A 27,151-nucleotide genomic window follows, 5' to 3' on the forward strand; every position below is an offset into this window, starting at 1 on the left:
TAGACAATGAAACCCAAGCCAGGTTCACACGGCGTTCACATAAAGGCCCACCCCCCTGCTGTCGAGGCCAAGTGTTGTTCGCGAGCGCCTATGAAGGTCGGCGCGGCGCACCAGGGGTCGGCGGTGTTGTCCAACGCCACGCCCTTTGCCTCCCCCCAAGGCTGCCGTCTGTACACCACGGCAAGTACTCATTTAAAGCTGATTCAACTTAGGAAAGGCCCAGGATCGGGTAATAAGTCATGTGCTGCCGCTCACGCGCGCACACACGTGCTGTCGTCCACACGTGTCACGCGGCTAGGTCCGTCCCCCCCCCCACCCCCCCCCCCCCGCAAACGCCTCTGACCACGGCCCAAACATTCACCTCTTGGCCCGTCAACCTCGTCACCCAACCCAAATGTCATCCACCCACGGTTGATAAATAAAAAACTAAATCACGTGCGCGCACACACAAAACACCACATTTGTCTTCTCGTTATTAACTCTGCCTCCGAGCGCAATGCCCCGCTTCGCCTGCTGAAAGAGAAACTGTACGAAATCGTACGCAGGAAATGAAGTCTGAAGTTTCAACCCGAGACTTGGGTTCAGCCGCCGGGCGGACGGGACGCCCGGCGGCCGAGCAAGCGGGCAGGCGAGCGATCGGGCGGGTGGGCGTGTGAGCAGGCGGGCGAGCGAGCAATCGGGTGGGCGAGCAAGCGAGCAATCGGGCAGGTGGGCGTCACCCTTTGTTCCCTCTGCGTGTTTTCATCTACCGCCCCCCCCGGCCTCTTAATGAGCGCTAAAACGCCGGGTGGGGCCTCGAGGTGGCCACGAAAGTCGCAGACTGGCGGCGACGCGCGCACGGGAATCGTCCGACTCCTGCCAACGGACGCGCCAACGAGGATGGCCTCTCTCTGGGGGGAGGACGAAATGGAGGGGGGGGGGGGGGGTGCTAGCGACCTGTCCGGGCACGCGCGCCGTCGCTGCGCCACCTCTCCCACACCCGTCGCGTGTGTCACCTCTCCCGGGCACCTGCGCTCACCTGTGCCCACCGTGTAAGGCGCGTAACCGCACACACTGTGCGCTGTGACGCACGACCGAATGGGACCTGCGTTCAACCGTTTTGCTATTTCGCCGCAACCGCTGCTCCCCACTAACAGCTCCTTTCCGCTGTTCTTCTGGCCATACGCGCCGTCACGACCGTGTTTCCCCGTTCAGACTCTGGCGCTTCTCTTCTCTCCCAGTCGCGCTCTCCCTCCGTCTAAGAATGGTTTCCCTCGCATGCTCACCGTGCTGCCTTTTTTCCTTCCCTGCCTTCACCCAAAAATATCATATGACCTAGCAGTGAATGTTCCCACCCTTCCTCCCCCCAGTTATTAATGTGATTAGCAAATCCATTGGTAAAATATTATTGCAATTCGCCCACCGACACGTCACACGTAGTCGCCTCGTTCATTTATTTGAGGCAATGCAAGAAAAAAAATCCACGTTGGCTCTTTTCTTTTTTAATTCTCATTGTAAGCTCACGTCTCCGGCAGACTGCCACACGACGAATGGAACAACTTGCTCGGGTTCATCCACTTCATCCGCCTGACTCTCAACAAAACCACACTTTACTTTCTGGGCAAATGAGCTGCCGTGGGTTATCGAGTTATTCCAGGAGACCGCTCCCCCCCCCCCCCCCAGCCTGCAATCCGTGTACACACATACCTGGTGCACACGCACATGCGTGCGTGCGCAAACAGCAACCACAGCGGCTGCCATTTGCCGCTGAGTGTTACGGTGACGTCGCCGCAGTGCTTGTGCCAGGCTAAGGTGCACGCATTGAGGCTATCACGGGATGTGTTGAAGGCTCGCAGCCGACAGAAGGTCACGGAACAGACCCAGATGCCATGGGTTGACTGGGTTGACCGACTGAGGATGACCGACCAGATGCACCGCCCGTGCTCCCCGCTGTGCCACCAACTCGCTGCGTTTTAGCCGCCCGTCACTCCGTCCGCTCGTCGTTTTCGAGTGTCGCTCCATGCGTGCGACACCTCCGTGCGCGTGCGCACGCTCGCGGCCGCGCGCCTCGCTTGGACCTACGAGCTGCCAGGTGCAGGCGACCGCAACCCCCCCCCCCTCTGCCACCCGCCCCCCACCAAGAGGCTCCCCCAACGTGCGTGTGCCGCTGTGCACCCCGGCTGAGCCTGCTTGCGCATCCCGCGGTCGCGACTTGCACCGCAATGGCTCGCCGGCAAGATCTGGATACAGCGACATATGGCCTACACGTGTGGCTTACCATAACACCCCCCCGCCCCACCCCCCTCGGCACCACCTGCACACTGCCTCTTGTCGCCCTGGTGATATCAGCCGAATAGACACGTCACAACCAACGTCTTCATCATCATCATCGTAGCGTCACCGTTACCCCAATGGCGCAGCGTGGGTGGCGTTGGCCTTGCTGGAGGGAATGGGCCCCCCATGCCCTCCAATACCCCCCCTCCCTTCGTAGCCTTAAACCTGGGCTCCCTACGCAGTTGCACCGCCTACACACGCTCGACAGCTGTGTACCGCCGGCCAGCCGTATATTTTTTATTTTACCAGGTAAAGCCCACTGCGCTATGTAGCTCTTTGTCAGAAGCGACCTGGCCACGAATTATAGCTCAACGAAGTGGCTTGTCATCACATGTTGATTCTAAGTGTGGAGGGAAAAACCGGAGAAAAATCCAAATATACAGCAGGCGTCACGGTCGGGATCAAAGCCACGACCTCCTGTATACCAGGCGAGGTGGTTAACATCTCGCCATGCCCACGTGCATCATCGATTCCTGCTGTGACCCCCGCCTTCTCAATAGGGAAATTCGGGCCACACGCCTCCAAATAGCTATGTGAAGTTTTAGTGAATTCCACTGCTGGCGGAGGGCCTCCCCACACGGTGCGGGGTCACGGGGTTTACTTGACCGTACTTCTGATCGCGATTCTTTCAGCCACGTACGCCGGTTGAGGACGGGGGAGGCGTAGACGCTGAAGCGTGGTCAAGCACAACAATACGTGCACGTATTTATATTGCACCAACCTCTGCCGCCCGCAATGTGGCAAACCCCCCCCCCACCCCCGTAGCAGTCGACAACCGCACCTGTTTCATGCACGGCGGCCGCCCATCCGATCACTTTTCCGGGCTGCTTAGCTTCGGAGGTGAGACGAGACCGGTTGCGATCTGGCCATTCGGCGTACTTGGACACGGGGGCTCACGTTCTCCACCAAATATATTCTGGCTCGCTGTCAAGGCTGCGGCGGGTGGCACGTGACCGACAGTAGGCACAGCCGCAGCGTCGGTGACGAAGACAAACTCAGTCGATGACGAAGCTGCACCTCCGATTAACGCGGTTGGGCTATGTACGGTGCAAAAAGAAGACGTTCAACGTACAATTACACAGATGTACGCACACGCCCTGGGGCGTAGCGTACAGAGGCGCGCAGACGTGACGTACGCAACCAACAACCCCCCCTCCCCCCCAACTAGCCACGGCCTCCGTTGCCACGTCGCCCCCCGTATCGGTGTAGCACTGACGCAGACCCGATTCGGGGGCGTTCTCTCCACCCTGCTGGCTTGCGAGCACGCTCTGCAATTTTTAGTTAATTAGCAGCGTTGGTGGCGGTGGCAGCGGCGTAGGAGGAAAAAAAAAACTCACTCCTCACCACACCCCCTTGTCAATTGTACCGACACACGCGCTACACGGCGCTGGCAAGCGCGCGCAATGCACCGAAAATTAATCTCATCAGAGGCTTCCCAGGATGCTACTTATCGCAGCGTGATGGAGGGGACGGCGGCAGCGGCGAGCGCGCAGGGCCGCTAATTTGTTAGCGCTAAAGGTATTAATTTTCGAGTGTGTCCCGCTAACTGGCAATCCAGGGGAGGCACAATCAGCTCGCGCGATCACACCGAGCGCTGGATCTCGGGGTCTCCCCGGCACTCACGACGGACGGAGGCTATTTAAATGGCGCAAAGTTGTTTCACTGCGACGATTTAAATAAGGAACGCGGAGATCGAGGGGATCCGCTCCACTAATTAACCCTTCCCTCGCTGTTAGGTTTTGCCACGAGGTCGGCGTCTTACAAGAGGTGCACCTTATGTAGGCACGGAGGGTGGGGTGGGTGAGTGGGTGGCTGTGTGAATGAATAGCAGGGCAGATTAATACTTGGGGTTGGTAAGAAGGTAGCTAGACAGGTAGGTGGGCGGGTCAGTAGATAATTAATTATCAGCAAGGTAGGTACACGGGCAGGCAGGTAAACGGGTGGGTGGATGAGTTAGTAGGTATATTGGTAGCTGGGATTTTTGCACACAGCGTTGGTGTACGGTGCTTTTTCAGGAATATTTTGCTGTTTTTTCCTGGATTTTCTGTTTGCACAGTCAACACATAGTCACTTTAAGATGTTTTCTTGTTCATGTTTTTGTTTTTTGTGGTTGCACCCGATTCAAGAGCCGAATGGCTCACAGGGCTATACCAAATAAATGAAACTGAAAACTGAAACTGAAACCACGTGATAAGCCACTTCGTTGAGCCATCACTTGTGGCCAGGTCGCTTCCGAAAAAATTGCTGCATAGCTCAGTGGGCCTTACCTAGTAAAATAAAACCGAGTTTTTATTTTATAGTTTAGTTCAGAGATGACGCCAGCGAATAAAGAAAGGGCGATCATGAAGGGGGCTGATGGAGGGATTGGGGGGGGGAAGAGGACGGAGGGAGGGGAGGGTGGGGTGGACACATCGTTTCGGCGATCGCCTCACCTTCTCGCCGAAGATGCGCTGGCAGATGCCGTTCTTGGTGAGCTTCTCCTTGACGAGGCGCGTGAGCTCCGCCGTGTCCACCTCGCGGTACATGTACGCCTCGTACTGCTCGGGCGTCAGCGGGGGGATGCACGGCCGCGGCGGCTTGCCCGGCACCACAAGCGGCGACTGGGATGGCGCGTTCGCGCCGGCCGGCGGCGCCGACGGAGACGGGGAGGGCGGCTCTGAGCCGCCCGACGCGTCGGCCCCGAGGCTGTGGCTCGAGACGATTGCCGGCGCCATCGCCGCCGCGGCCGCCACTGCGTGCACCACCTGCTGCTGCTGCTGCTGCTGCGGAGAGTCCTGCGTCGCCTCGCCCGCTGCCGGCCCCTTGAGCCGGTGCCTCTGCTGCTGCTGCTGCTGCTGCTGCTGCGGGCTCTGTTGCTGCTGCTGGGGCTGCTGCTGGTGCGGGTGGTGGTGATGGTGGTGGTGCGGATGGTGCGGGTGGTGGTGGTGGTGATGGTGGTGGTGGTGGTGCGGCGGCGGGGGCGGCACCAGAGGCTCGGGCCCAGCCGACGGGTAGAAGCGGTACGCGTCCCTCCGGTAGACGGACAGCGGCGACGCCGACGAGTTGAAGTATGAGGACGAGGACGAGGAGGACGAAGACGTCCGGTATTTGCCGCCACCGGTGATGCCGGGAATGACACCGCCGCCGCCGCCGCCGCCGCCCTGCGAGCGGCCGTCCTCCAGCTCCGTCTTCACCCTCTGGATGATGCTCTGCACGAACTCGGCATGCGACTGAGACGTGGGCACGATGCTCTGCTGCTGCTGCTGCAGCTGCAGCGACGGCGTCTGCCGCCCTTCCCGCTTCACGCGCACAAGCAGCGCGTCGCTGTCCGCACCGCCGCCACCACTGCCGCCGCCGCGCGCTATCACCTGCTGCCCGTAGGCCAGCAGCTGCGCCTGTTGCTGCTGGTGCTGTGGCGGCGAGTGCAGGAAGGGGTCGGCCAGTGACGAGGCCGACACGGACGAGGCAGAGGAGGACGAGGACGAGGAGGACGACGACATCGCGAGCGTCGACGACGCGGTGGCGGCTGCGGCGGCGGAGGAGGAGGAGGAGGCGGGGTCGCCCCCGGCGACGACCTCTGCCCTCATCATGGCGGCCTGCTGGGCCTCCATCTCGCGGCGAGCCTGCTCGAGCAGCGCGCGGATCGTCTCGTCCGAGCCGCCCTGCTCCGGCACCGGAGACGGAGTCGGGTTCTGCTCCACTGCAGACCGCGCACGCGCCAAAAAGCGGGTCAGTGTCGTTCAGCGCTGTGATGTACAGAATCATAATAATTTATTTATACATGAGGAATCCGATGTGCCATGGAGCTCTTCTTCAGAGACGTCTAGTAGGGAACACGGGGTCTGAATGTTACAACAACGCGAGGTGGAGCGGTGGCACGGTGGGTAGCGCACCACGCTGTGAATCCGGAATTCCGTCACCACCTGGGAGCGAGCATTCCACACTTCACGTGGCCTTAAAGTGCACCTAGTCTGGCACGGGTGCCGTGATGACGCCACCGCAACTTAAGTGGCAAATAATGGTGAATGCACAGTTCTTGTTGTTGTTGTGCGTGCGTGGCACGTGTGTTTGTATGCATGTTTGTGGAGGAGTGGTGGTGTAGCGGTTAGCACACTGCTCTATGAACTGGTCTCTCTCAGTTCGATTTGTGCCTGCTGGTGACATCAAGTTGCCAATGATATCAGAACCAGTCCTGGGCCTCCTCCCATTTCCCCACCTGCACTGACCGGCATGGTAAAGTATGCTCAACGACCAGCATGACATAAGGAGGCTGTCATCCAGCAGTGTACTCACAACGGGACTGTAAATTAAGTTTAACCAGATAAGCCTCATCGAGTCTCAAGAGTGGTTTTTTTCTGGAGGCTCCTGTTGGACATGTTGCCAAATCTCTTGTTGTGTATTTTTTTGTTATCGGAGCGACAGCCGAGAGTGACCAGAGAAACCCTACGTGTGCGAGGGGATAAATCCCGGCCTAGTGCTGCGATCGACCGCTGGCCATCCCCGCACAGACCATCCCAGACGGCACGTGGCGCTGTTGTTGTTGTTTGTATTGTTACTCCTCTCGTTCAGTTTCAACCGCAGCAAAACGACGGGGGACATTCCGGGAACCGAGTCCCCCTTGGTGAACCCGACGCAAGGGGACCAGAATCGGTGTCTCCTCCTCCTCGTGTCCCACACCACCAGACTTTCTTGTGTCCCTCACGACCATACTCTGCCTCGTGTCCCCCACGACGCCGGGCGGCTCCGTGCTGCCTCCGCGGACGGTTCGCCACGGCAACGCCGAACGGCCGGCGAACTAAAAGGAACCTCACCCCGCAGCGCAATACGACGACAGGCCATCGAGCCTCGTCTCTCGGCCGCCCTTCCTTCCTGTGATCCGGCGAGCGCCCCGTTTATATTTAGGGCTCAAGGCAATGCCAGAGGCTTAGTTGAAGCCCTCGGCTGAGCTGCCGAGCCTAAATCGGAGGCGACATTGGCATCGGCGTTGATACCGGCACTTTGTCCTTCCGAGAAGAGCACCGCCCATGACCTCGAACAGGGAACAAGGAGTTAAAAGACATCGTGAAGAGCGCCGCTTTCAACCGCTTGCGCTCGACGGAGGTTATCTCTCGGTCGAGCCCGGCCAACCAGATTTTGTACGTCCGGGCAAACGCATTGGAACGACCTTTGACCTTTGCAACCTTGGCCGAACTTAAGTAAGGGAGGAATGGGCGGGAGCGGGAACCGGCCACCACTGCAATCGCACGCTTCACCGCTCCGCATTCACCGCCCACCCGCCCCCCACCGGCTTCTCGGTGCGCTTCCTCTCTCTGTGTTTTACTCGTTAACCGCGGACATCGCCGCAAAACGGAGGTGCGTCGTGGTGGTGAGCGGCGCTTCGTTCCGCGCGCTATGTGGCCACGGGACGGAGCGTTGAGTAAACATATCGATCCGTGTGTCCCCGAACCACGACAATTAATACAATTTGCCAGGGTGGACAGTCAGGGTTGAAGTGGGGCGGGAGGAAGGAGGTAATCATTCAATCCATATTGTTAAATATATGTTTTGTTAGCTTAGTCAGCAATCGTATGCCAATTGTGCCTTGAAACCTATGTGGTTGAATTAAACTTTCTTTGAACTTGCGTGGTTGGTGAAGAAACGTCCCCGGAAAGAAAGATGAGCCCTAGAACATGTTTATATTTTAGCTGCACACAAAGGGTGAACTGAGGTGCAGACCATAATGTGGTTAACATGGGGGGTGGTGAAGCCTGGGTTTGTGTGTGTTCATGGGGACCCAGCTGACAACCATCAAATCTCCGAACTTTAAACATCAAAGGCTCCGATGATATTTGTGAATACATGACTCGTCCTCCTGGACGGGTCTTGCAGTGCACGGCGAAAATATATATATTTGGAGGAGGCCTGCGGCATCACTTCTAGGCCACTGAGTACAGCTCTCTGGTCAATCCACTGCTGGATGAGGGGCCTTGACACGTCGTAACGAGTCATGGGGTTTATGTTGCCGTATGGCAGCCGGTGTGTGGGTGTGTGAAGGCGTGCAGCACAGACGTGGTGGCATAGCAGTGCAGCACAGCAATGGATTTTTTCTGCACTGGGCCATTACAAAATGAGAAAAGTTGATAAGGTGTACAGGAGTACAATTGGTTAAGTAACTATTTCCCATGGAATTAAAGCACACGATGTAAATTATAGTTGTTTACCATTGGCTGCACGAGATCAATTTTTCGACCAGTCCGCTGTGGCAACCGAGCGTTATAAAACGGCACGATGCTGCCGATGATGCTGCTGCTGATGATCATCGCTGCCGTCATTGTCATCGCCATCGTCGATAAATAATACGTTATTTTTTTTTTTTAAATAGCGGTCAAAGCGCGAACAGGTATCTGGTTTCCTTGTAGGCTACAAGCTCGGGCCGTTATCTGCTAAGTGCTAACAATTAATTATGCACGACATAAACGTGTTTATTTCGACATCGATTCCCGCGCCACAAGCAGCGAACGCGCCTCCTAATTGCATCAGCGTCACGGCGAGAGTGCGGCGATCGACAATGGAAAGACACTTTTTTTTACAACCGCAATGAGAGTGTGGCCAGAATCGCGATCAGAGAAACCTGTCAGGACCATTGTTGTTGTTTGTCGCTGTTGTTGTTGTTACTACATCGGAGGTGGCCGGGTGGTTCTAGCGGCCAAGAGCGGTGAACCGTTCAGCCCGCGCTGCTGAGATCCTGGGTTGGAATCCAGCTTTCGGTCAACTGCGATTAATCTGGATGCTCGAGTGTAGCGAGGGTGACTGCCAATGTGGAGCACTAAAAAAAACAGTATGAATATTTAATTTGGTTTTCACTTAATTTTGTTCAATTCCGGCTGCGATCGTTAAGATGGTTCAACTGCCGTCAAACGAACGTGAGTCTCTGTAGCAAGACGTGTGGGACATTGCACCCCTCACTCCCCCCTAGGTGTGCGTGGGTCAAACGGAGCACTTGTAGGGATCTCAGAAGAGGTCTCGTACATGACGGGTTCACTAACCCACTTTCTCCACTGCTGCCATTTCCTGGTCACGTCATCGTCCAGTCGGTTTGGAAATTTAACAGGTATACACGATTGACCGATAATTGCCTCCAGAACTCGAGGGTCACAAAGCCATACACAAGTGTGTGTGTGGGGAGTGACCTGAATTCGATTCCCACTCATGGCCAACACCAGTGACGATTGATCTGAACCGGTCCAGGGCCTCCCGTAGGTTGACTTGGCCTCAAATCGTCACTGGGGAGACAAAGGCGGCCGGGCGTGGTGCTAGCCACCCACCCCCTCCCTCGTGTGCCGTGCGGGCCTTCATAGTTGCTTAACAGCACTTGCGCCAACAGTTTGTTAATGCCATATGGGGGGATCTTTGTCTCTGTATTTGTGCTAGAGAACGGTCCCCAGAAGCAGATGTTTAATTTGCCAGTTTTCCCCGGGTGGTCCAGGTTCCCTCCCACACGCAAAACACTCCTTAAAGTAGAATTGACCAAACATCTCAATGCGGACCCCTCCTCAAGAAGTGTCTTGGAGACTCGAGGCTTTTCCTGAATGACAACAAAAAACCTTGCCATTTTTTGTATCATAAAGGTCGGCCCAACGTTCTGCGTTTACTGGGAATGTTACTGTTTACTCCAAAGTTGAAAAAGCCGCGACGCCGATGCAGCCCATGAGCAGCCTTCACTTATCGTCGTCTCTGAACGTCAAACGAAAGTGAAAGTTACAACGGAGAGAGAACGCTCTGGGTCTCATCGTGATGCGCTCACAATATACATACACATGTATGTGTGTTGGAATATTACCCACGTGTACGAGATACAAAAACATCTTATAACCCTCGCGCCCTTAACTCGCCGTTGGGATGCCTTCGCACGCGAGCACGTCCGACGTTGAACATATTCGTGTGCGAGCGCACGCACACGCGACCAGAGTGCACGCATTTGCATGTGAGGGTTAGCGTGCGCGTGTCTCTCCACGCGTCTCTCTCTCTCTGTTTTCCTTGGTCGATTCAATCGGAGGCATAACAGATCCTGTCACCATAACTGTAGTGGTTTAACCATACTTGAGATCGAGGGCGTGGTCCGGGATCGGTTCAGATATCCCTCTCGTAGCGACGAGGTCCCAGTGGAGTGGACCTCTGTGAAACTACTGGACATCTGTTAAAAAGAGCTTTGCAGCTCATCGGATTCTTCCAGTGTAGATAAATGTTCACATTCTGATTCTTCTGAGCGCGCTAACCGCTGCGGCGCCCCCTCTCTGGCCTGTCGAATTCTCACCCTGCATTCGCTGCTGTAATAATAAGTTACAAACGAATAAAAACAAAACCCCGACACAAGCTGCGTATGTGCGCAGGGTATCACCCTGTCCGTACGACGTCTTGAGACGGGCGGGGGGGGGGGGGGCATCGCAATTGCGCGCTTAACGAAGACAACCTTTTTTGGGATTTTGGGGGTTTTTAAATGTGTACGGAACGTGCGCGAGCACGCGCGCGGCCCCCCCTAACCGAGCGCCAGACCCGCCAGTGTGCCGTGCCCGCCAACAACCCAGGTGCTCGCAAAAAAAAAAAAACCACACAAGCCGCTTTTTTTACCCGACAGTCCGGAACGGCTACGCGGCGGGCGTTTGTCTTTGTCACCGCGATCGTCTCTCCAACCTTTCTGGGCCTGGATCTCCTTCTTCGCCTGTTCCAGGATGCTCTTGATGGCCTCATCGGAGCCGCTCTCGGGCGTCTTGATTCTCGGGGTGATGCTGCCTGCAGGGGCGCCGGCAATCAGGTGGGGGGGGGGGGGGTGGGGAGCCAGCGGCCGCAACGGCGACGATAGTCGCGGCAGTGGCGGCAGACGCAAGCAGCGCCGACAATGGCAACAGCAGTAACGAGAATGACCAGCAGCAGTGAAAGCAGTGGCGGAGGCAGAAACATTAACAGCAGTATTCACAGCAGCAGCAGCAACAATTATGGCACCAGTAGCAACGATAATAACAACGGCAGTAACATGAATAGCAGCAGCAGCACCAACGATGATGGTACAGTAAGTGGCTCCAGCAACAACAGCAAGTAGCAACAATTGCAACGGCAGAAGCAACAGCAGCAACAGCTGCGGGAGGAATTACGTTCTTGGTAATGGAACCAGCGGCAGCAGTGCCGTGTGGGGCCGAAGCGGGGTGGGGGGGGGAGAGAGAGGTGTCGGTAGCGGTGATGCTGGTGATGGTTGGCGGCCGGACGGCATGTGTAGGCGCACCTCTCTGCTTGACCTGGATGGCGCGCAGCGCCAGCACGTTCTGCTCGTCCGAGAGGAACTGCTTCATCTTGAGGAAGGGCTCCTTGCCCTTCACCGTGAGCTTCGACCAGGGCTTGGGTCGAGCCAGGATCTCGCTCACGGAGCCCTGCGTTGAAAGAAAGAGAAGCCGCGTCTACAAGAGCACATAAAGACAAAGGTTCCCCCCTTGCCCCGTGTAGCCTTAACATACTGTTGGGGCTGTTAAGCGAGCAGCACCTATGAATAGGCCGGAGCGGCACATGCGGGGGTGGGTGGCCAGCACCACGCACAGGCCCCTTTGTCTCCCCAGTGGCAATGTTTACACGCAGCACCAGGTACTCAATTCAGCCTGAGTCGACCTAGGGGAGGCCCAGGAATGGTTTAGATAATCCGTCACTGGTGTCGGTGGCGATGAGCGGGAATCGAACTCGGGTCGCCGGCTTCGGAGCGCGGCGCGTTAGCCGCTGCACAAGTGTACACGCACGCGCGTACGCACACACAGAAAAACGCGACACGTTCATCAACGGCTCTGTGGCCTTAAGAGGAAAATATATAATAGGCGGTATTTCGGGCTAACGGTCTTTCATCACAGAACGAGTGTTTTGTCATTTGCACCACTGCCGACGCCAAGGTATCCGCCATACAATCTAACAAAGAAACGGCACCCTCCAGAGCAGGAGATCCGAGAGACTCGTTCACATGGCAGCATCGTCCTGAAACAAGTCACGAGACTCGGCGAGGCGTTCCGAGATAACCACATTGTGGTTATGAATTGACGGCTTAGCAACGACACCAGCATGTAGTGTGTGGTCTTGCCTTGCGAGGAATGCCACCCACACGGGGTCTTTAACGTACTCTTAACAGCAAATGCAAGAATCTTGAACCTATTGCAAACTACTGCCGTTGTCAGTGGCTTTCCCGGCTCTCCCTTGCCAAGAAGCACCGGCCAAAACATCTTGGATCAAAGCTCAACACAACTGCAGCGGACTTGGCACCGATATTTTCATGCTTTCCAGCTAAGTTTATACATTACCTCTGGCCGTACATCTGTCCGTAACGGGGGGGGGGGGGGGGGAGGGTGAGGGAGGGGAATCTATAATAACTCTCATAAATATGATGCATAGTAGCCAAACTTCAGTATGAAGTTGTATTGCTGACCTAACAAATTGAGAAGCATCCAAATTGTTACGAAAAAAAGTTGCCCAAAACTTGCGGAAACAAGCCAGCAGGAAATAAAAAGCACTATTAGAAATATGCACCTGCTCCTGGTGCGGCGAGAATTGTGGGTAGCGGGCTGTGGGAAAGTGAGGTGGCAGAGGCAGGAGACACGGCGCTCCCTACGATCGGTGCCCAGATGGGAATCGCTCATGGTTATGAACAACGACCGGTGGACGGCAGCATCGTTGACCAAAAAAAAGGACTATTACGAATCTGCACGCGTGTTTTGCCCTGAAAGCTGAAAAATCTGCTTCCGTACGGTAATGAACGCGAATGACGAATTTTGCCGAGCGTTACATAATCGATGCAAGCTTCTCGTCCCATCTGTTCTGAGCACCCAATCGCAGTCGGTCGCCATTCACTCGTCCCAAAAAACAAAACCGCGTCGACCGCCGCCCGTCCGCCCCGTGTCCGCCCCCCGCGTCCGCCCCCCGCGCCCGCTCGCCCGCTCCACTCGCCTGTGCCCGCCTGATCACCCACGACCGGCCCGCTCGCCTGCCTCGCTCGCCCACGCCCGCAACCGCTCGCCCGCAACTCGCTCGCCCGCACCCGCTGCGCCGACGCCGTCACCCCCCCACCTGCGAGAGGCCCAGCACGTAGTGTCCGAAGACGCGCTGCCCGATGTTGTGCTTCAGCAGCTGCTCCTTCACCTGGCGCGCCAGCTCCGTCGTGTCCACGTCCGGCTCGTCCAGTTCTCCCGCAAGCCCCGCGCTGCCACCGCCGCCGCTGCTGCTGCTAGCGCCCGACGCGCACTCGGCCTGCCCCGCCGCGACGCCGTTGCGCAGGAGCCCCGGTGACATCACCGCGGGCGGCGGTAGCGGGGGCGGCGGCGGCGGCGACGAGCCGCTCCGTGCCGAGCCGGGCCTGGCGGCGCCAGGGGAGAGCACGGCCGGCGGGGACGCGCTCGGCGGCGCGTACAGGCCCGGCTGGTGGTAGAGCAGGCTAGACGTGGCCACCGTGGCTGCGGACGATGAGCCGATGCCGCCGCCGCCGCCGCTCGTGCCGCTGCCGCCGCCCGGTGCTCCCGAGCTGGCCTCCTGCGCGGCCTTGGCAGCGTACATGGAATGCAGGAGCTGCACGGGGAAGAACGTCCCGAGCGATCGAACCGCCGCCGCCGCCGCGACTGCCGAACCGGCAGCCGACGAACCGCCGCCGCCGATACCGCCGCCGCCGCCGGCGGAAATCGGCAGCTGCTGCGCCGAGCCGGGGAAGAGGGACGGCACGAGGTCGGGGCTCAGGCCCAGGCCGAGGCCCAGGCCGGCGGCGAGGCCCAGCGCGGCCGCGGGCTGCGGGTAGAGCGGCGTCTCGGCCTCGCCGCTCGCGTGGCCGGGCTGCGGCGTCACGCAGCTCGACAGTTCCGAGGGGCAGCGGCTCCCGACGGAGCCGTTCTCTTCCCGGCCGAACGAACCTGGCGGCGGGCGCGAGGGAAGGGCGAGGCAGGGAGGGGGCGAGGCCGGAGGAGAGGAAGGTAGGCCAGGCAATGCCGGGATAGAGCAGAGAGAGCAAAGAGAAGTCGATTAAAATGTACACCGTCACATTACTGTCACCGCTTTAGGCTTCGGCTTTCAATTTTAACGTGTTTTTACTTTTTTGTCGCGCACCTTTTTCCATCTCCTCTTTAAAGCCTACGTTCGGTCAACGAAGCCGATATTTATATTATCAGCTCTGCTGGAATTCCTCACAAACGTGCTTTGGCAGCCCGCAGAGACCTCCAGAATTCCAACGGAGCCGGCTCGCACCGCCGCGGATTAGTTAACGGAACGATCACCGTGGCAGTCGACCGCCGGCTAAAGAGCCGCGTTTCAGGCACACATTCCTCGGCCAGCCACGCCTCCCCCCACCCCCGAGGGTCAAGGGTCAAGGGTTACCTCGGGTGTCGCCGTCGAGGATGTGCGAAGGCTCGCTCGCCATCACCGGGGCGCGCACCTTCTGTATCCGGAAGAGGTCGTCAAGGGGTCGGCTCACGACCTGCACGACGGGACATGGCGAGAGGAGCGTAAAGCAGGGCAGGCACATGGACGGGCAGACAAACGGTTATACCAAAGGGGCATTGGACAGCCCGGGGCCGTCCATGGTGGGGGGTGGGAGGTGCAGGGCCCAGGGCAAATCACGCCATGCGGGCCTCTCCTTCCCCCTACCGCCCCCGACACTTTAAAACTAAACCGGAAGTATTACATCCGACACGGTGACGTCGAAGCGCGGGGGGGCCCCCCAAAGCGCGGGGCCCTGAGCGGTCGCCCCCATTCGCCGTGCCCCCAGGGACGGGCTCTGTGGACAGGACCCATCTCTCACGGGGGGCGGTCGGTTGGTAGGTCCTCGAGTTAGGTGCATAAATTCTGCATTTCTGCAGTGGCGGGCTGAGAGATAACTTAACCGTGGCTTCTACGCCCGTGAGGCAGGATGAAAGTCACGAAGGAACCCTTCATTACTCGAGCCCACCAACTGGGATTCTTTTATTCCGAGTAACCCGGCTCGCCTCGGCCGCTCAGTGGGCCGGGCGGCAACGGGGGCCGGGCGGCAACGGCGGATACGGAAACGCGTTGCGAGGTTCTTTAAAGTTCCCCGGCCGGGAGTTGAACCCATGTGACATCCAGTTTGCGGGTTTCCCGGGCGGTTCGGTTGTTCTCACGGGTGTCGGTCGGCGGAGAAACGGAGGGGTTCGGGAGAAAAAAGTGACTTAACCATGGAAAAAAATAACCTATACATTTCTGAAGATTACAAACGTCCTCCCGATGCGATGATTAAATGTCAAGGCACAACGCTGTGCTCGCCCAACAAGTACACAACGCCTGAGTAGTTATTGTCATTAACACATTTTTTTTATTGATATTCATAAATGTGTTTGAAAAGAAAAACTAGCTACCTTTATTTAATGTTAAATGTGCTTTCTTAGAGGTAGCAACATCATGAACACCAACGCTTGAATGAGTAACATGTTCTGCAGCAGCATCACCACCATTAGCAGGCCAACCCTTGTCAATCACAACATATCCATTTTTAGAAGCACTATCATCATCACTGTCATCGTCACATCATCAGCAGCATTCTCATTATCATCAGCAGCATTATTATCTAACCGTTACATCAGCAGCAGCATTATCACCATCGTCATCATCACACAATGAGCAGAGCAGCATCGTCATCGTAATCAGCGGCAGCGATGTGAGGAAGTGATCGTGGGCCCTCACCCGTGATACCGTGATCCCCGACGTCGCCAACCCATCAGTCTCCATCGTACTGAGAAACACAACAACAACGAAGACAATGATCCCCCGGGTAGCCTACGCACTCCGTTGAGGAAAGTACTGTGAGTGAGCATCTCCGAAGGTTGGCACAGCACTCAAACAGGGTGAGTTGGCCGGCACCACATCCAGCCAGCTTTGTCTCTCGAACACTGACGTTTAAACACCAGGTAATTTTAAGGCTGAGTCGACCTAGGAGAGGCTTGGGACGGGTTCAGGTCATGGATACTGTTGTACCGAGATCAGAAATATAAACTCAGGTGGTCGGGTTTGTAGTGCTAACAAGTACACTAATGCTCCCCACAACAACAGGCACACAAATAATCAACAAAGATCTCCCGTGTAGCCTTAACAGACTGTTGAGGACAAGCGCTGTTAGCGAGCTCCTATGAAGGTCTCCACGGCACACGAGGGGGTGATTGGCCAGCACCATGTCCCGCTGCCTTTCTCTTCCCTGAGTGGCGATGTTTACGCACCGGGCACTCATTTGAGGCCAAGTCTACCAGTGGTTGTTATAATGTCGACACTAGGTGGCGCACTTTCCTACACTCTCTGCTACAGAGAAACGTTAGCGTGCCTGAGAGTAAAAAATAGATCATTCATTGTCCAGGCTAGAATTGATCGAAATTAAGTGAAAGACTAAATTTAATGCGTTGGATTTTTTTCTGCGGTAATTAGTGACCATACCCCAAGGACCCGGTTTAATCACAGGTGGCCGAAACCTGGGATCTGAACCCAGGATCTGAACGGTATCGGCTCAGTGGTCTAATCTCTTGAGGCACGTGACCACAACAGCAACAACAGCCGCCATTCGTCACGAAGTGGCGGTGACGTCACCACGGCACTTGTGCTAGGCTAAGTGCACTTTAAGGCCAGGTCAAGTGTCGAACGCCAACTGTCAGGAGGTCACGGGACAGACCCAGCAGGTGCCATGAGTCGACTGACTTGAGATTATTGGCTAATGCCCCACCTGTGCCCCCTACTGTGCCGACTTGCTGTGTTTTAGCCGCCCGGCGGCTCCGCTCGTTGTTGTGAGCGTCGCCCAATGTCGATGCTGCGTTTATTTCCATGCTCATTTTCTCTCGTCTCATCAACAAAAAAACAAATGTTTAGTTCAAGTTGAAAGTGGTCCAACATTTTTGCTGGCTTAAACAAAAGCTGCTGAAAAACATTGGCCTAGATAGCCCCACAGGCTCAGGGACTAGAATGTTATTTTATATTTATGCAGTAAAACAGACCCTTGTCTGTTTAAATAACTAACTTATTACACATGGTGACACCGTGGATATTTTGAACGAACTGAACGCAAAACATGAACGACCCTTACTTGACTTCAGACTTTATTTCACAGTTTGTCCGGCCTTGGAGCTTTTCCTCCAGTTTCTGCGGAGACAAAGACGGACGGACGGACGGGTTGGACGAGCGGTCCGTCGCGACGAGTAACGTCACGGCGTGCGCAAGCGGGCAGGGTGTGCTCCTCCGCCCAGTATCGAGGGGTCGCGAGCAAACGCGAGCACCGCGCAATTAAAGTTACGTTGAAAAGCAAAAAAAGATCGTATATATCGCAGATATGGCCGCGCACTGCTGGGCTGTCCGACACAAACCCGAAGAATCCTCGTTCGCAGTGGGGGGGGGATGGGGGAAAAGAGATACATCTGCGTGATGTCATTAACAGCCGCAACGCCCCCTCGCGATGCGACTGCTGCGTGATTCCGCGTGCCCATCACGGAAATTTTTTGCGTCTTAATTTTCATCGACGAACCCGTGTTGGCGTGGGGCGGCAGCAGCGTAGGGCTTGGGGGAAGGTGCCGCCAAATAACAGCTGCTCGCTTTCTGGGGGCTGCGCGTTCTTTCGAAACCAAACGGCGGCCAACAAAAAAATTCATATTCGGCAAAAAAAAAGAGAAAGTAATAAAAATAATGACAGACGAAAGTGCGGCACGGGGAAAGCATTTGATAATTACGCGTACGCTTTAATATGCGCCACTGCACCCATTTATTTTAAATAAACCACAGAGAGGCTGTAGGTGTGGGGACTACAAACGTGTTTTTGCACGGGGACTCATTAGAGGGCATCTGATTGGCGCGACTCTGACCTTTATTACTGCCAGGCACTAATTAACACGCGCGTGGGACTCTTAATTGTGGTTTCTCTCTCCCACTGCACTGTCACACTTGTCCAAACACAACTACACACGCACACTCGCGCACACACGCACAGACACACGTGCACAGGCGCGGAGGCAAAGCGTCCGTGGAGGCGAGAGATCGGCCTCACCGAAGCCGCAAGGTCGACAATTTCACAGCGGCATAATTTCACGGTGTATCCGTCCCCGCAATCAAATATAGGCCGAGGAGGCACTGTTGCTGCCCGTGAGCTCGTGCGTTGTTTTTGAACGCGTCTGGACCAGGATTTTAACTGCCTCGACAAAAAAAAAAATCAGCGCACCAGGGAGACATAAACCACTGCTCATAAACCGCTAAAATAGCTCCCGGAGACTCGCAACCCGATCTCACAGGCTGCGGCGACTCATGCAGGGGGCGACGCTTGAAATAAGGGCTGCTGTGTCGCGCAGCCGGAACACCCGGCTGCACTTGCGGTATTGTGTCTCCTGCCCCCGTGAAGCGCCGCGTGTTTGAGACCCGTTAATTTCAAACCGTACATGTTGAGGAAAAGGAGGCGGGGGGGGGGGGGGGCGGGGCAACGGGAAGCGACTGGGATGCTTTGCACGGCACGCGCCGCAGCCGTTCCGTCCCTTCGTGACGACCAATGAACTGTCGCAAGCCACCGAGTTGGCGAACGCGACGCCAGGTTTATTGCAACGCGCAGGCAACGGTGACACTGAACTAATTTTTTTTTTGCTTTACCAGGTAAGGCCCACTGAGCTATACTGTATAGCTCTTTTTCAGAAGCGACCTGGCCACGAATGATAGTGCAACGAAGTGGCCTGTCGTGTGGAAAATGTATACCAGCAGAAAAAATACTCTAAACGCATGACGTTATTTATAAATGTTGAGGGAAATTCCAGAGGACCCGGAGAAAAATCTACGCGACCACGGGGAGAGAGACACGCAAACTCTAAATATACAGGAGGCGTCAGGGTCGGGATCGAACCCACGACCTCCTGTGTATCAGGCGAGGTAGTTAACATCTCCGAGCCACTGTGATGATGATGAGAGAGAGAGACACACGCAAACTTCAAATATACAGCAGGTGCAGGGTCAGGATCGAACCTCCTGTATACCAGGCGAGGTAGTTAACATCTCGCCACCATGAGACCGGAGAGCGGGGTGGGGGGGGGAGCCGGGCGGCGTGGAGGCGAGCGCGGGGACTGCACCTGGATGCGACGGTTCCTCTCCTGCAGCTGCGCCTCCATCTGCAGGATCTGAGCGGTCGAGGTCTCGCGCAGCTTGACGAGCGCCGCCTGAAGGCGCCGTATCTCGCCCATGAGCCACGAGATCTCGCCTTCCTTCTTCAGCACCTCCATCTCCAGGTTCCGCGAGGTCTGCCGGGACAAGCGCGGCGGTGCCGCGCCCGCAGCACACCAATGAGACCAAGCGATGGGAGAGCGTTCAAGAATTCTAAAATGACAACGATGCGGTTGCTTCACGCAACCTCGCCCAATCAAAGAAACGCGTCGACTGCTGTTTGTGACAACGTCACGAGGGCAGTTTGGTTTAGGCTGCCTGTCGTTTGACGCCTTTGGGCCTGCGCTCAGCAACCTTGATAAATGATACAAAAAAACGATAACGCCCAAAAGGTCCGCAGAGATATTTGTTCATGAACCAACCTGACGTACTGCTCGGGAGTTTCATACATCTATATGTGGCCCCCACCAACCCATGCCTACAAAGCGGCGGGTGTCACAGGCACACGTGCCACCAGCCCCGGGCGGAAACACACGCCAGATGTCTGGCAGTGGTGACAAACAAAATAAGCAAAAAAACTCTTCCCAAGTTGACAAACGTCATCTAAAGTTAAAATAAAAATAAACAAAACTCAACAAATAAATTAATTACGCTGCAATTAAAGAAGGAAAAAAATGTATAAAGGAACTTTATAAACATACCTGTCAACCGACAACGTCTACCACGTATTCTTGTGCAGGGAAATTGCGTTTTCAGGTCCATACGGCGTACGTCCATTTCAATATGGTGAGTATACTCGTGGTGAGTGTAGTGGTCAGTGTACTAGTGGTGAAGATTGTCTATTTCTGTTTCTCCCTTGTGATGGGACTTTGTAGGATGAACATTGAGATTTATAAGGGCACGGGGTGACCAATACGGTCTGAATTGTTCTGTAATAAGAGAGGCACTGGTAAGGGGTTGACGGGTATGTATAAATATATAATAGGCAACGTTTTGGGAAATGGACCCCCTACTCTGAAGAAGTTTTTTTTTTCTCTTTCTCAAGTGCCACTGATTGTGGAGTATCACAAAAATGCATTTTTCGGTGTCAAGGAGAATGGAAGTAAATAGGGAAAGACGTGCGACTGCCCCTTGCCGCATTCGCTCCACAACAGGCCGCAGAAAACAAATGGGACGGCCAGCTGTTTGGCGTCTCGAGAGCCGAGAGAACGGCTGCAGAGAGCCAGACAAAACCAGGAACTTGCCAAATTATTTTACTCGCCAGTGGCAGCACTTCGGACGAAAATACGAACCGTGCTCTGTAAACCACAACATTTTCACAATCGAAGGGATAAATCCCCATTACATTAAAAACTCACCCCCACGTTCGCCGATGAGGAAGCGACGTTTACGAGGAAAATAAAAACAAGTGCTTTGAAGCTGAGGGTGGGGCGGATGTGGCTTCTTCCGAGGCCACTCGCGCACATGCAGGTATATAAAAAAGCACGTGCATTAAAAAAAATGAGCCAAAAAAAATTGCCAATGAGAGCGGCACTTTTGACAAAGCGCGGGCTGCCGCTATCACTTGTGTTTCAAACTCCAGTTAGCTCATTCCGGCTCCGCGAGCATCCGGTTTCATGTAAATGCGGACGAACACCGGCTGACTTTGTCCGGGGCTGGATCCCCAACGTCACCGGGATCAAAAACCGTCCACGGCTGAGAAGGAAGGAAGGTAACTGGCAGCTGGAGAAGAGAATTCCCCCGGTGGGCAAGTCCAATGCCGATGAGCAATGGGCTCTCTTTTCTTCCGCTCGGCCGACCCTGTCCATCATGGCCCTCTGGACGTAGAGATACCTCCCCTGAGTGGACGACGACCAGGCTGACGGGGCGGCCACAGCCTCGTGGCTGTAATCAGATCGAGCTGTAATCAGATCGAGTTGTAATCAGATCGAGCTGTAATCAGATCCGAGCCTCGACCGGCATGGCTGGTCGAGGCTCGGAAGTGAATTTTTTGCTACCTGGCACCTTCCGTCAGAAACCGATCGCCAAGGCACCACGAACTTCGATTTCTGTTCAATCGAGTCGCTACTCTAATCGATTCAACAAATGTCAGAAACTATTAACCGTTTGCTTAAGTAAAAAAATAATAATTGGTGAATTCACCAGCTTTAAATATACTGGATATTTGATTGTTTTTAAGTATAGCATTCGACGACTATATTTGCAAGATCTGTCCATAAATTTTCTCCCGCATATCGGCCATGAATTTCACCAGGTAAGGCCCACCGAGCTATATGGCTATTTTTCAGAAGCGACCTGGCTATCACAAATAATAGCTCAACGAAGTGGCTTATCATGTTAATAGCAGCCAAATACTCTTAGACACGTGATGTTGATTCTAAATGTGGAGGGGAAAACCGGAGGAACCCGGAGAAAAATCCACGCGACCAAGGGGAGAGTGAAAACTCCAAATATACAGCAGCAGGCGTCAGGGTCGGGATCGAACCCACGACCTCCTGCACAGTTAACATCTCTTAGGCACCGCGGCGCCCGTATTGCCTGACCCATCTCCGGTGGCACACGAGACAACATCTCGACAGCACCATCACCTCCCGGGGGGGGGGGCGTCCACTTGGCGTCTGAACGGCAGTCGGCACGCCATCACGGCGGCCCCATTTTCTTAGCGGCAAAAACGGCGTCGACGACAGCGGCGGTGCCGGCGGCGGCGGAGTCGGCCCCGTGCCCGGGCTGTAGGCGTCGCAGCCCGACATTCAGCGGGACGCGTTTAATTCTAGCGCCGTAATTTTTCAGAGCTCTTTGAGCAGTGCCCCCCCCCCCCCCCGTAATGTAAAACGAGGGGCCGCGGTCCTGCCAATTATCAGCAGATACTCCTCCGCCGTAATGTTACCCATCAATTCCTGTCGACGCGCGTGGCACGAGATCGCCGACCTGGTAATGGAGAAAAATGACGTCTCCAACGCCAACTATTAATCTCCATTAGGTTCAACAACTCTCCGCATAAACCTGACAGACCCATGAATTACTAATATTTAATTACGGCAGTGGGACATGGCACGGGGCATTATTAACGCTGCTCCTATGCACACCACCATCGGCTCTGAAACTTTTATAAGTATCGAGCATAAGTGTGTACGCGTCCAACGTGCGAGCTCGCGTGGGGGTGGGGAGGGGTAAAGGAGGTGAAGGCCGGAGCGACGGTGCTCGGATTTTGTAATGCGGCTCACTGGAGGGTTAATGAAGCTGAAACGAGAAGAGCAGCAGAACCTTGAGCGTCAAGCCTACAAAACAGGGCCTCTAATTACGTCCCGTGGCCTCCACCGCGAATCCGTCGGACCGAGCCCCCCGGCATCTCGCAGGGGGGTGGGGGGGAACGAGCGTCCAAGCCACCATTTTAATTCGTACGGGTTTGTGTTTTTGTTGTCTTAAGTTATTAATGAATGAACGCACTCTTTTTTCTCTCTCCCCCCCTTGTAATTGCGCGCACTTTTACGTAAAGTGTTTACAGCGTTACCCGAGGCCAAAGAAACGCCAACAACGGTCGAATTACGTGGGCGCTTCAACCCACCGAAACTTCTGACGCACGGAAAGCCGAAGCGATAAACAGCGTGCGGCTCTGAAGTGTTACAAACCCCATGCCGCCCCCCTCGTGAAAACACTGTCGTTTATTTACCCAAACGCTTAATGGGAAATTAATTAAGTTTGCACAAAAAAGCTGCCTGTGCGAAAGGGCCGAAAAAATTAAGGGGGGAAACAAAAGGGCCGTTCTACGCGCCGCTTTAAAAGATTACGGCGCGTTCGTGAGGAAGTCGCGAGCCCCCCCCCCCCACCGATGTGGTAATTGCGTCAATTGCCGCGCAATTAGGGCGGTGCAACAAAAAAAAACCCCGACGAAACAATCACGCGGAAGTGGGTGGGTGGCGGCGCCGCCGCCGCTTGGTGACAAATCGCCCACGGAATCCCAAGAATGCTCTCCATCACCGAGGGCCCTCACCCCTCGCTCGCTCGCGCCGCAGTTGGGGGAGGGGGGCTGCCGCACGTCGTCGGCGCGCCACTCATTTGCCCTGTGGCGGGGTCAGCTCCGTCGGTGGGTTTCGCGCGGGAGCGTGGCTTTTCTCCTGCGCGCTCGTGAAATGGAGGTGTATTAAAATGTGTTTTAGTTGCCCGTCAAAGTGCACTCGTCGAATTCCCAACAACGTCCGCGTTGTATATCGGCAATTGTGTTCAACTGCCGTACCGCGCGTCACGACCAACTCTTCCCTTTCTGCTTCTTCCCTGCCGCTGTTCTACTTTGGAATTCTCTCCCACGGTTCTCTTTTCCCAAGCCACGTTCAATAAAAGAAACGTACAAATTATTTTTTATCTATTACAACTTCAGTCACGGTGTTCGTTTGCTGACCCCTTGGCGTTTTGGGCCTGCGGTCAACAAGAGTGATTTTCATGAACGTAAATTAATTGACAGGTGATTATTCAAAGGTCCTCCCTCATGACAGAATTTGTTTCTAAAAAAACAGTTATTTTTAAAGAATGTGGGGGCGCATCACCACTGGATAACCACCACCGATTTCCAAAAACGCTGACACAGCCTCATAACCCGTGCTCATTTATGCCAACTCCGGAGAGATAATTACCATCGATGAATTATTACCGTTACGCCAACGACGATGATGATTACGACAATGACAAGAATTGTGAAGAATACGTGTCGAACCTTTCTCCCGCCCAGCATAGTTTCAAAGGGAAATTAAAAAAGAAATTGGCTGTGAGCACATCCCTTTCAATTGTTTACACAATAACCCGAGGCCCGGGGTCCTGGGGCGCGGTGCTGGGTATGAATGAGAATCACAGCAGAGATGAAGCCTTAATGGGATTTCACGGCGCATTTGGCGCGGACACTCAGCCAACCGTCATCCACATCCGCTACATCACCGTGGACCCCGACCTTTGCACCGATGATAAAAAAAAAACCCACAACGCCCGCTCAAGCCGTAACCCAACCTAATAATTTACCGCCTGCTCCTGAGCGACTTTTAATAATTTAACGACAACAAACACAACGAAGGAGACCAAAAAAAAGGTTCGCACAATTAAATTGGATATCGGGGCGAAAGAGGAATTGGCAGCCGTGAACGCGGAGGGTTGTCTATGGTCTGGTTTACGGCTCGGACAGCGCAGATCCACAATTACCTGCTGACACCACTTGCGGCGGGTGGGATTCGACTCAGAGGCAGCTCTCGAGAGCCCCTCTGCAGGATATTTGGCCTACCCACCCCCCCCCCCATACTGGTCAGGCGTCCTGGAAGAGGTGGAGGTATCCGCACTTTTACCCCACCGCACGGGGACATTTCGCCTTTGTCTCAACTGATCATGTCAGATTCAATGCCCAGGTCTCACAGGCACTACTTTGACTCTCTAAATAGCCGCCTGCGCAAATCTGATGCCGCAGTCCCAAACGGCCATTTTTTGCCATGACAGGGCGTGTCGCGAAGCGCAACGCTTTCGTGGGCGATCTTTCTCCGTACTTCGTTTAGATCGAAGGTGGCAAGTGCCAATGCCCAAACGTTAGCTTTGTTGTCGCCCACTAGGGCGGCCGGGCGGGCCTGCGTGCTTGTTGCCCAACTGGCCCCGTGGCTTTGCTCGACGGGGGTCCGAGGGCCGAGCGGGCCGAGGCCGAGGATCGTGAGCCAAACTTCGCCGGCATCCCGAACCAGACGCAAGTCATCTCTCGCTTTGCTCGCTTGTTGGCGTTGCGGCTCATTGTCAATCCACTGCAGGGCGAAGCCCTCGCCGCAACTGCCGGTCAAGTTCAGGTCAGTGGAGGTGAGGCTTGGAGATATCGCTCGCTGCTAAAGGCTTGCCGTGGAACGGGGATTGAACTCACGTGGGCCAGGTTCGCAAGGTGGAATCGGAATATTGATTTATTGCTGGAGGAATCCGATGAGCTGTAAAGTTATTTTTCGCAGATGTCCAGTACGGGGCACGGGGTCAGAACGTCACAACAACAAACAAAACAAAAACAGCAATAGGAGTGCAAGGTACAGGAAAGGCATTGTATTTTAATTTTACCAGGTAAGGCGCACTGAGCTATTGGCTTCTTTTTTTAGGAGCAACCTGGTCACAAATGACAGCGTAACAAAGTGGCGCATCGCGTGGAAATTTATGGCCGCCAAATAATCATCAGAACAATAATCTAATCACGCGTTTCTAAGTCTGGCAATGCCGCTAACCGCCTGCGCGACCACTTCACGTCACCCGTTTGTCATAACGCATTAGACAATGGCACAATTCACTCTGAGGTGGCCCTTATTCTCCGTTTTAGCTTCGCGAGCGGCGTCATTAACAAGACGCGGGGGTTTTTATTTTATTTTTCCCTTCCCTTGACATCGTCGTATCTCGATTGCTCGCGCTCTCTCTCTCTCCCACTTTGTTTCTGCGTCTTGTTTTGGATGCCATAAAGAAAATGAAAGCGAATAAAGCAACTCATTCGTTTAATGTAACCTCATTTGCGCGGGCTCCAATCAACGTAATGATAACCGCGCAAATAAAGAGGGCGACGCGCGCTAGGATTAGGCTCTCTCAATCGACAGGACGAACGCAATCGTCAGATTAATTACGTTACGCTATGGATTAATTGTGTCCGCCCCCCCCCTCCGCCCCCCCCCCCCCCACCACTTCCCCCTCATTCTCCCCGCGTCTAATCGTGCTGGAGCGGGCCGATATCGACGAACGTGGCGCAAGCAAAACCAAACCGGGGCAACCGTCAGAAGAGGTCAGAGGTCAACGAAAACAATCGTTTGGTCTTGTGAGAATTCTTGAGCAGAACTCGGGAGATTACGACTGGCGCCCTCTCGATCGGCGTATTCACACTGCTCGCACTTTAACGACTCATTAACTTCTCATTAAATACTTGGCTCCAAATGTAGCCAACTATCTCCATCCGTGAATGGGCTCCGTGACATTTATCTAACGTTGACCATATTTTCTGGTTGACTTTTTTTTTGCACTTCAGACCTCATCTGAAGTGTAAGGAGAGGCTGCCACTGAACGCTGCGGTGAAGGTCTGCACGGAAGACGCTTCACGAACAAAACATCAGTTGTGATCTATCTGCTGCTGGACGAAAGCCTCGCCCCAACAAAACCACCACCACCTCTCACGGTCCTACGATGCAACAATCCTCTCGCCAGACGTCCCTCAAAGGCGAGCTCTCTCCTTTCGGCTGCTACCCCTTGCTCAGTCTCAGCCACTGAGCACTGTCCCTTCTAGCGAAGTGTTCTCCGTAAGCGCGCTTTGGCATTTCTTAACATAAAAAGCTCTCGCAAGCCAAAAGCAGACTAAATCGTTCAAAAACGACGGCGATGATTAATGTCGATAACTCCAAAAACACAGAAATGGTCACAAGGCTCCAGTGAGCCTCCGCTTCTCACCGGGGGTGGTTGAGTCGGTAATGGCCCTAAGTTGGAAATCTTTACCTACCGCAGTAATAGTCATAATTGCGCAAAACCGTTTTTTTTAAGGAAAGTAATTTTTTAAATTGCTCCCCTTCCCCGCCTGCCATATTCTGTACCCACCCCCACCACCACCCCCACCCACCCCCCCTCCCACCACCACCTCCACCAACCCTCCCCCCCCACCACCCCTACCACCACCGCCAGCACAGCCCCTGCCGCCCGCTTCCCCTCCCGCCACGGCCTGTTTTTGTACGCCGGCTAATTGTACATATGTTGAGCTGATACGGCTCCCAGCACGAAGAGAGCAACG

General features: G+C 55.0%; 1 protein-coding gene across 15 annotated transcripts in view; it reads right to left on the reverse strand.

Annotated features, from left to right (window-relative positions):
- The window catches only part of LOC116939177 (homeobox protein cut-like 1), a 203,509-nt gene that overhangs the window by 23,227 nt on the left and 153,131 nt on the right, over nt 1-27,151 (reverse strand). For 13 of the 15 annotated variants that reach the window (XM_032947256.2, XM_032947255.2, XM_032947252.2 and 10 more), the window contains 8 exons: nt 19,365-19,532; nt 17,354-17,409; nt 15,973-16,021; nt 14,653-14,752; nt 13,363-14,192; nt 11,549-11,693; nt 10,900-11,061; nt 4,746-5,992 (listed from right to left, as the gene is read on the reverse strand). In XM_032947256.2, the coding sequence (XP_032803147.2) occupies nt 4,746-5,992; nt 10,900-11,061; nt 11,549-11,693; nt 13,363-14,192; nt 14,653-14,752; nt 15,973-16,021; nt 17,354-17,409; nt 19,365-19,532 (2,757 nt within the window). The remainder of the gene's footprint in view (nt 1-4,745; nt 5,993-10,899; nt 11,062-11,548; nt 11,694-13,362; nt 14,193-14,652; nt 14,753-15,972; nt 16,022-17,353; nt 17,410-19,364; nt 19,533-27,151) is intronic. The other 2 variants (XM_032947259.2, XM_032947258.2) reach the window with 2 other exon arrangements.

Source organism: Petromyzon marinus, chromosome 5 (genome assembly GCF_048934315.1).
Source record: "Petromyzon marinus isolate PM22_M1 ecotype Great Lakes invasive population chromosome 5, UKy_Petmar_22M1.pri1.0, whole genome shotgun sequence".
In the NCBI taxonomy this organism is placed as follows: domain Eukaryota; kingdom Metazoa; phylum Chordata; class Hyperoartia; order Petromyzontiformes; family Petromyzontidae; genus Petromyzon; species Petromyzon marinus.